General features: G+C 40.1%; 1 protein-coding gene across 1 annotated transcript; it reads left to right on the top strand.

The window, feature by feature from the left end:
- Positions 1-5,459: 5,459 nt before the first annotated feature.
- On the top strand, positions 5,460-7,355 carry LOC109242166. Its single transcript, XM_019409009.1, has 4 exons — positions 5,460-5,897; positions 6,006-6,365; positions 6,462-6,674; positions 6,783-7,355. The coding sequence occupies exons 1-4, from the start codon at positions 5,460-5,462 to the stop codon at positions 7,353-7,355; spliced, it is 1,584 nt and encodes a 527-aa protein (XP_019264554.1).
- Positions 7,356-9,093: the final 1,738 nt, after the last annotated feature.

Raw genomic sequence — 9,093 nt, 5'->3', positions numbered from 1 at the left:
TATTCACATATCCATGTTAGTTCAGTATTCACATATATATTTCATGTTATGCACATTATGATGCCATGTGGGGACTGTGTTATGCTATGATAGTTGGCGGGTGTTTTGGAGAAATGTTGAAGGTAACTAACCTTTTCACTCATACCTTATATTATGATCTCCACGGCGTTCGGTATTCAGTAATTTTAGTATTCAATCAATGCAATAGTCATTCAGTTTAGTATCCCAGCAGCTTAGTAATCATGTATTCATTCAGTTTAGTATGCAAATGTCCATGAAAGTTCATGTTTCCACCAGACCTGTTTAAGGTCCAGAGTTAGCCGAAGTTACAGTCAGGATAATCATTCAAGGACAAATGATCCCAAGGGAAAGATAATGCAATTCTCCGTAAATTTGGACTAGGTGTGGACATGTTAAATGAGTATTAATATGACATCTTAGACATATGAATTCCTATCGGGATTAGTATGAGTGGAAATAGTTTTTTGGGAATCAAGGAGAGTGAGGTGCATAAGATTCGATAAAATCGATTAAGTTTATGGAAGGTCTTTATTATAGAAAGATTTTGTGAAAATATGTTACAAATTTGAGAAAACATAAAACATGAAAGTTGTAGCCCTTTAAAAAATCTTTCCAACGTTATATTGTGGCACCGAACGGATCTCTGTACAAAATATTATGTGCATTTTACTAGACAATACACAGTACGTGACCAAAGGTGCGCGCCCGGATGGTCTCATGCGTGGATGCGCACTTGTGGCAGTGCTACTTCCCTGTTGCACATTGAGGTGTGCGTCGCGTACCCGGGGGTCATTTTATAAGCCCTACCTCATCCCCCATACCCCAAAATACAAGAACTTGCTCTAGAAAGGGAAGCATTAAAGAACCTAACTCCTCAAAGGTCCCTCCACCATCCAAGGTGAGTTCTAATGGTGATTACAAGTTAATTTCAATTCTCCAACACCTTATTAATATGGGTAAGCCCTTCACATCATTAGATATTCGGTTGTGGCATCATTATTGAGAGAAGAAACCCTAGAACTCGAATTCAAGAGGATTGAACTTCAAAAAGGTAATGTCTTCACCTTCTGATTGATCATACCATTGGATTAATGATTATAAACTCTATGTTCATGAGATATGAGTTGATGGGTTTGATAGAAATCAGGAAAAATTATTAGTTTGGGTTATTAATTGTTGATAATTGGTTAAAGGTGTTGTTTATCTTATGAGTGAAGAAGAATGATATTGATTATAAGAAATTTGAGATTTTAGAATTTATCTAGGAGCAAGAGAATGGCTTGTTGGGTGTAGAAACACCATTAGTAACTATGAAGCTTTACACCCATAAGGTGTTTGATAAAATGCAGAAATGACAAAAATATGAGTATTATTGTTAATATGGAATCACTTTGGCTTGTATTGCTATAAATTAAAGTTGAAGGGGTTGGCGGATGTTGTATTATGCTCAAGAGTAGGAAGTTAAGATATGTGAGGCTAACTCTCTATGTTTGGGAATGTTAATGATTCTCCCTACACTACGTTTCTTTATAACATTACTAATTGCTTCAGAAATATAGTTAAGTTTAGTTCCTTGAATAGTTGCAAAACTTCTTTCTCTAGTTTCGTAATCATTCATGACTTTCATTCTGTACATTGTGAGATCAATGCGTGATCAATATAGACTTGTGTTTGGTGTCATGAGTCTCAGTCTAGATTACTCAGCATGTCATAAATAGTTGAAGTTTAAGTTTTCATAATCAGTTCATAAATATATGTCTCAGCCCAGTTCTATTTAGCATTCAAGTATCATGTAACTCAGTATGGTTAAGTATTTCAGTGTCATATATTATAGCACAATTCTCAGTTCCTGTTTTTAAATCCCTGAATGTTGAACACCTGTATTGAGGGCCGAGGCCGCAATTTATGCTTTATGCATGTTTGGGCCTAAGGCTGCAGTTTATGCTTTATGAATCTTTGGGCATGAGGCCCCAGTTATATATACGTTTACAATTATTTCTTTTAGTTGCTTTACATACCAGTGCAATTCAAAGTACTAACGTCCCTTTTGCCCGGGGCCTGCATCTCACGATGCATGTAATGATTTGTAGGTTAACGATTCAGAGCGTTAGGATTCTCCTACCAGCTATGTGGTGAGCTCCAGTTCTTTCGGGGCATTATCATTACTTTACAGTCTTTCAGTATTTATAGACATTCAGTATTTTTCAGTACTTCATTAGAGGCTTCGTAGACTAGAGTAACAGGTAGATCGAGTCACGGGCTTTTCATGCTAAGCAATGTTGGCTACATATATGTTTCAGGCTTATGTTAGTATTTGTGCACTTTATTTATATCATTCAGACTTTCAGTATATCAGTATGTGTTAGTTTATCTTCTGCATTCAGTATGTTATGATATCACATTATGATTCATCCAGTCAGTTGGTTTGCTCGGTCACATGTAGTCAGACACCGGGTGTCATGTTACGTCGAGGCCCAAGTTCGGAGCGTGACATATAGTTCATGCAACATATATTTTTCACTTAAAAGTATCTCAGTCTTTGTCAAATCTATTGTCTTAATCTATTGTCGATAGTCAAATCTATCGTAAAGATATGTAATGAGAGAAAAAAATACAAGTCTAACTTCTTCTTCAAACCCCACTTATAAAACTACAAGATATTGCTTACCACCAGATCCGTCTTTTGTTTATTTCATCAAGAATTGTTGTTAGCTGTCGTAAAAATTTCAGAAGCACTAAACAATTAAATTTGGACCTTCCAATAAACAGCTCGTTCTCCGAAGAAGCATCTTTTCGATGCAACCTAATCGCGAGAATTAGCTAAAAATGAACGAGAAACTCATTCTTCCTTAATTCATTTTGATCCGGATTTTCATTTTTAAGTTTTAATTTGATATTTTGAGATTTCTATTGATCTGCCTCTCTGCATCTGAAGTGATTTTTGATTTTTTGTTTTGAGTTTTTAAGCTTGAAATTTGATGTTATTGTGCTACGTATTTTCTTTGTGTTTAAGAAAATGGAAGAAGTCAGTTAAAGCTGTTAGTAGTGGTGATGTCGTTACACCCAGAACAGAAAACTGGTGGAGGTGATGGCTTAACCATCAGCAGAGGAGAGGGCACAAGCTGAGGAGTTCTGTGGCCATAGGCAAAGCCAGGTTTGAATCTTATGGGTTTAGAATTGTAATATCTTTTAAGTTACTAGATTTTAAATTATTGAGTTATATATATTCAACGAAATTTTTAAGACAAATATATAGTTTAAGCAAAAGCCATTGGATTTTGCCGAATCTGCATCTCGCATTCTGCCTCCGCCCCAGTCCGCGGCGACTGTCATTTTTTCCGGATTGCATTGATAGATGGATGTTGGGATATATACTATTAACCATGAATTTTGGTTTGGATATAGTATTTATTATGTAATAATAGGCTGAATATAGGTGATTTAGCGATTGTTTATAACCACGCTTGATTATGTTCCAATGTTATAATGTGGTTAATTGAATAAAAATGGGCTCTAATTGTGATTTTTACATACTGCAGGACGAGGAGCCTATGTGATGCCTTAGAAAGGTGATTGGAACTATTTTGGAGCAAGAATGACCCCTCGGAGCTGAGTACGCACGAAGACGAGGAAGAAAATCAAAAAAAAGGAAGACCTGGGCTAGCGCGCCCAGGTGCGCGCCCGCGCTAAAATGTGCGCGCCCAAGACAGAACACATGCCAACTAGCGCGGTCAGATGCGCGCCCAGGTGCGCGATCGCACTAGTCCAAATTTCGGAAGGTTTATTCAGGGGTAAAATTGGAAATCTGGAGGAAACCCCACTTAACCTATATAAACTCAAGCTCGCCCAAGGAGTAATAATCAAGTTTTTCATAATCTAGTACAAAGAATAGAGAGGCAAGAGGCAAGGAGGAGATTTGATCATCAAGTTCTTCTTTTCTTCCCTTTGTTTTTGCTATTTGTGATGAAATTGAACCCTATTGTGTTGAACATTAGTATGAGTAGCTAAATTCTATTATTCTAGGGTCATGGGTGAAACATGAAAGTTGTTGTTTGACGTTTAATTCGACAAAGTTGGTTTATCATATTGGGTTGTTTATTTAACTCTGATTTTAATTATTTTGCTGAGTAGCTAACAGTGAAATACTATCTACGAATCTTTGGTTGAACACGAAAGTGGGAACTTTAGATTGCAATAGAATTAAATAGAGCAAGTTCTTGAACCTGGACATCAGGGAACGGATTCGCAATTAGGATAGACATATACCTAATTGCCTTGCTTGGTTGAAATACAGGAATTATAAATGTGTTCTTGTTGATTCTAACTCCATAGACATATAGGCGTTAGGTTAGCTTGAATAGGCGAGTAAGAACTCGACAGATTCTTATGAGCAATATTAACCCTGTCAATCAATAAACTCGTTAAATTAGTTAGTCAATTCAATTGAAAAATACAATAGGAATGTTAGATAGCCCATAACCCTAGATCGTTTTCATTACATTGATATCATAAAAATCTGCTCTTCCTCTGTTTAAAGTTCATTATTTATATTTCTTTATTTAATTCGTATAGAATCAAATACTTCTAGGTTTAATTCTTGTATAGATAATTAGGATAGTCTAATTTAGTTAATGGTTAATCACAAGTCCTCGTGGGAACGATACTCTACTCACTACTTTATTACTTTACGATCACGTGCACTTGCGTGAGTGTGTTTGGCCGCAATAAGTTTTTGGCGCCATCGTCGGGGACTTAGAAATTAGCTACTTGACTGAATTGAGCTTTTATTATTTATTTATTCGAGTTTTAACTTTCAGTTCACTTTGTTTGTGCTAATACAGGATTTTCTATTGAATGCGAAGAAGTAGAAGCGCAAACAATCTCCTTCCTCTCGATCCCGAAATCGAACGAACACTTCACAGATTGAGGAGGGAGGTGGACGCTAGAACCAGAATTGAAAGAGAGTTGGACATCGTAGTTCAACCACAGCCATTTGAGATGGCAGGTAATGAGGAACGCGCGGTGATTGAAGCCGCAAGGCCCAATATGGCTAATATGACTCAGGCTATTGTGAAGCCTGATATCACTGGGCATTTTGAGCTGAAACAATATATGGTGCAGCTGATCCAGTCCACAGGGCAATTTGTGGGTCTACCTCATGAAGACCCGTAGAGGCATATTCAGAATTTTCTGGAAATTACGGATACTTACAACTATCCGAATGTTTCCAAGGACTATGTCAGGCTGACACTTTTCCCCTTTTCTCTGATCGGAAAGGCTAAGGAGTGGTTGAATAAGGAGCCAGCGAATTCAATAAGCACTTGGGATGATTTGGCAAGGAAATTCTTAATCAAGTTTTTCCCCACTAAGAAAACAAAGGTATTGAGGAGTCAAATTCTTGGGTTCGAACAACGAGCTGGCGAGACACTTCGTCAAGCATGGGAAAGGTACAAGAAGATGCTCAGAGATTGTCCCATCATTGTCAGACGGACGAGGTATTGGGCCACACTTTTGTAGATGGGTTAGATGATGCATCAAAGATGAATCTTGATTCAGCTTGTGGGGGTAATTGCATGGCCCGACCGTACAGTGAAATCCAACTCTTGCTGAATACCTTCACGGCTAATGATAATAACTGGCAAGGTGAGGGTGACTCACGACGGGCAATTAAGCAAAAAGCAGCTGGATTACTTGAGCTCGACGACTTGTCAGCCATGAGAGCCGATATTGCAAAGCTGGCCAATCAGATGAATAGGATGACAATGCAGCAACCACAAACAATGCAACCTGTGCACCAAATGGCTATTTGCTGCAAATTATATGGTGACAATCATATGAGTGACATGTGCCCCACAAATCCAGAATCCATCTATTATGTGGGGCAACAGAACAGAGGTCCCCCGAATCAGCATGCTCAATATGGAAATTCTTACAATCCAAATTGGAGGAATCATCCCAACTTCTCATGGGGTGGAAATCAGCAGAAACAGAATCAGCATAGACCCCAGGGGGGTTTCAATCAACCTCAAAGACCACCCCAACAAATGGAAGAAAGCACCAATGATTTGTTAAAGAAGTTGTTGATTGATAATCAGCAGCTTAGGACCGATTTCAGAAACCTTGAGAGGCAGATGGGGCAGTTAGCAACCAATCAAAACACTAGACCTGCAGGCGCTCTCCCAAGTGATACAGAGAAGAACCCTCAAGTGAATGTTGTTACACTTAGAAACGGGAGGGAGCTAGAGGAAGTGCCAAAGAAGAGGAAAGATATGCCCATACCTGAGGGGGAGTTGATCCCTAAAGTAACACAAGAGCCAAAGAATGCTGCTGAAATTCCAGAGCCAGTGGGGGCCCCAAGGCCACCACCCCCTTTCCCCCAGAGACTGCAGAAAAAGAATGATGATCGCATGTTCAGCAAATTTCTCTCCATGTTGAGCCAGGTTCAATTGAATATTCCACTTGTTGATGTGCTCCGTGAAATTCCAAAATATGCCAAGTACATAAAGGATATAGTGGCTCACAAGAGAAGATTGACTGAATATGAGACAGTTGCACTTACTGAGGAGTGCACTTCGAGGGTCCAAAATAAGCTTCCTCAAAAGCTTAAGGATCCTGGCAGCTTCACCATCCCTGTGCGAATTGGTAATATTGATGTGGGACGTGCTCTTTGTGATTTGGGGGCAAGCATAAATCTGATGCCCCTATCCTTGTTCAAGCAATTGGGCCTGGGAGCTCCAAGGCCAACTACTGTGATGTTGCAGCTGGCTGATAGATCTATAGTACACCCCGAGGGGGTGATTGAAGACGTACTACTACAAATTGGAAAATTTATCTTCCCAGCTGACTTCATTATCCTGGATTATGAGGCTGACGAACTGGTCCCAATCATATTGGGGCGACCACTCTTGGCTACTGGTGATGCAATTATCAAAGTGAGAGAAGGAAAAATGATCTTGAGGTTAGATGACGAGGAAGCAATCTTTAATGTGTACAAAGCAATCCAACTCCCCCGCCACTATGAGGAGGTCTCAATGATATCTGTTTTTGAGGCTGATGAGCAAATTCTTGACACAAGTGTATATCTAGACGACTCTCTAGAGAAAGCACTTATGTTGTTTGATAGCTTGGGGAGTGATGATGAGGTTGAGGAGATGATGCAAATCTTAGATACATCTTGTGCGTACATGCAAGGGGTACACCCCTTTGAGCCTTTGAACAGGCCAGAAGGGCCGCCCCCAAAGTCGTCCATTGAGGAAGCCCCAAAATTGGAGCTTAAACCTCTCCCACCTCACCTTCAATATGCTTATTTGGGTGAATCTGACACTTACCTGTGATTGTTTCTTCTGACTTGTCTAAATTGCAGGAAGAGAAGCTGTTGAGAGTGCTACGTGAGCACAAGCGAGCAATTGGGTGGACGATTCTGACATAAAGGGCACTAGTCCAGCCTTTTGCATGCACAAAATCCTCATGGAGGATGGACACAAGCCCAGTGTAGAGCAACAACGCCACTAAATCCAATCATGAAAGAGTGGTAAAAAAGAAGTGATTAAGTGGCTTGATGCAGGTATTGTATTTCCTATCTCAGACAGCAAATGGGTAAGTCACGTTCAATGTGTACCCAAGAAAGGGGGGATGACTGTAAGTAGTTAGATGAAAAGTAATGAATTTATCCCCACAAGAACCGTCACTAGGTGGAGAATTTGCCATTGATTATAGAAAAATGAAAATGCCACCCGGAAGGACCACTTCCCCCTCCCATTTATTGACCAAATGCTTGATATGATTAGCTAGCCAGGAGTACTACTGCTTCTTGGATGGTTACTCGGGGTATAATCAGATTTCTATAGCCGGAGACAAGAGAAGACCATTTACGTGCCCCTATGGCACGTATGCGTTCAAGAGAATGCCCTTTGGTCTTTGTAATGCACCTGCGACTTTTCAAAGGTGTATGATGGCTATTTTTACTGACATGGTCGAGAGGTTTGTGGAAGTATTCATGGATGATTTTTCTATGTTTGGATGTTCTTTTGATAACTGCTTGATGAATCTCGATAAAGTGTTTGCTAGGTGTGAAGAAACTAACTTAGTGCTAAACTGGGAGAAGTGTCATTTCATGGTACGTGAAGGTATAGTTTTGGGGCACAGGGTGTCTAAAAATGGTTTGCAGGTGGACAAGGCAAAGGTGGAAGCGATTGAAAAATTGCCTCCACCAACATCTGTCAAAGGCATTCGCAGTTTCTTGGGCCATGCAGGTTTTTATCGTCGTTTCATTAAAGATTTTTCGAAAATTTCCTCTCCCTTGTGCAGGTTGCTCGAGAAAGATGTCCCCTTCAAGTTCGATGATGTCTGTCTAAAAGCATTTGAGGAGCTGAAGGGAAAGCTAGTGACTGTACCAATTATCATTGCCCTGGATTGGGGGCAACCCTTTGAGTTGATGTGTGATGCGAGTGACATAGCTGTGGGAGTTGTGCTGGGGCAAAGGAGAAATAAAATCTTTCACTCCATCTACTATGCGAGCAAAACTCTTAATCCAGCCCAGATGAATTACACAGTTACTGAAAAAGAGTTGCTTGCAGTGGTGTGGGCGTTTGACAAGTTTAGATCATATCTAGTGGGGACCAAAGTCATCGTCTACACGGATCATTCAGCTATCAGGTATCTGTTTGAGAAGAAAGACGCCAAGCCGAGACTGATTCGGTGGGTCCTCCTCTTGCAAGACTTTGACTTAGAGATCCGAGATCGCAAAGGCACAGAGAATCAAGTGGCTGATCACTTGTCCAGATTAGAAAATCGGAATCATGTAGCTGAAGGGGGTGTAATCAAAGAAACATTCCCTGATGAGCAGTTATTGGCGATTGCCTCAAGCACAGCCCCGTGGTATGCCGATTATGTGAATTTTATTGCAAGTGGGGTGACACCACCAGAGTTGACACCAGATAATAGAAGAAGGTTCCTGCATGATGTGAGGCTTTACATGTGGGATGAGCCATTCTTATACAGGCTCTGTGCAGATCAGTTGGTGCGGAGATGTGTTCCTGAGGAGGAGATGAATGCCATACTTCATGACTGTCA

Source organism: Nicotiana attenuata, unplaced genomic scaffold, assembly GCF_001879085.1.
Source record: "Nicotiana attenuata strain UT unplaced genomic scaffold, NIATTr2, whole genome shotgun sequence".
Taxonomy (NCBI): Eukaryota; Viridiplantae; Streptophyta; class Magnoliopsida; order Solanales; family Solanaceae; genus Nicotiana; species Nicotiana attenuata.
Note: the sequence above shows the minus strand (reverse complement) of the source record. Positions and strands in the feature narration are given on the sequence as shown.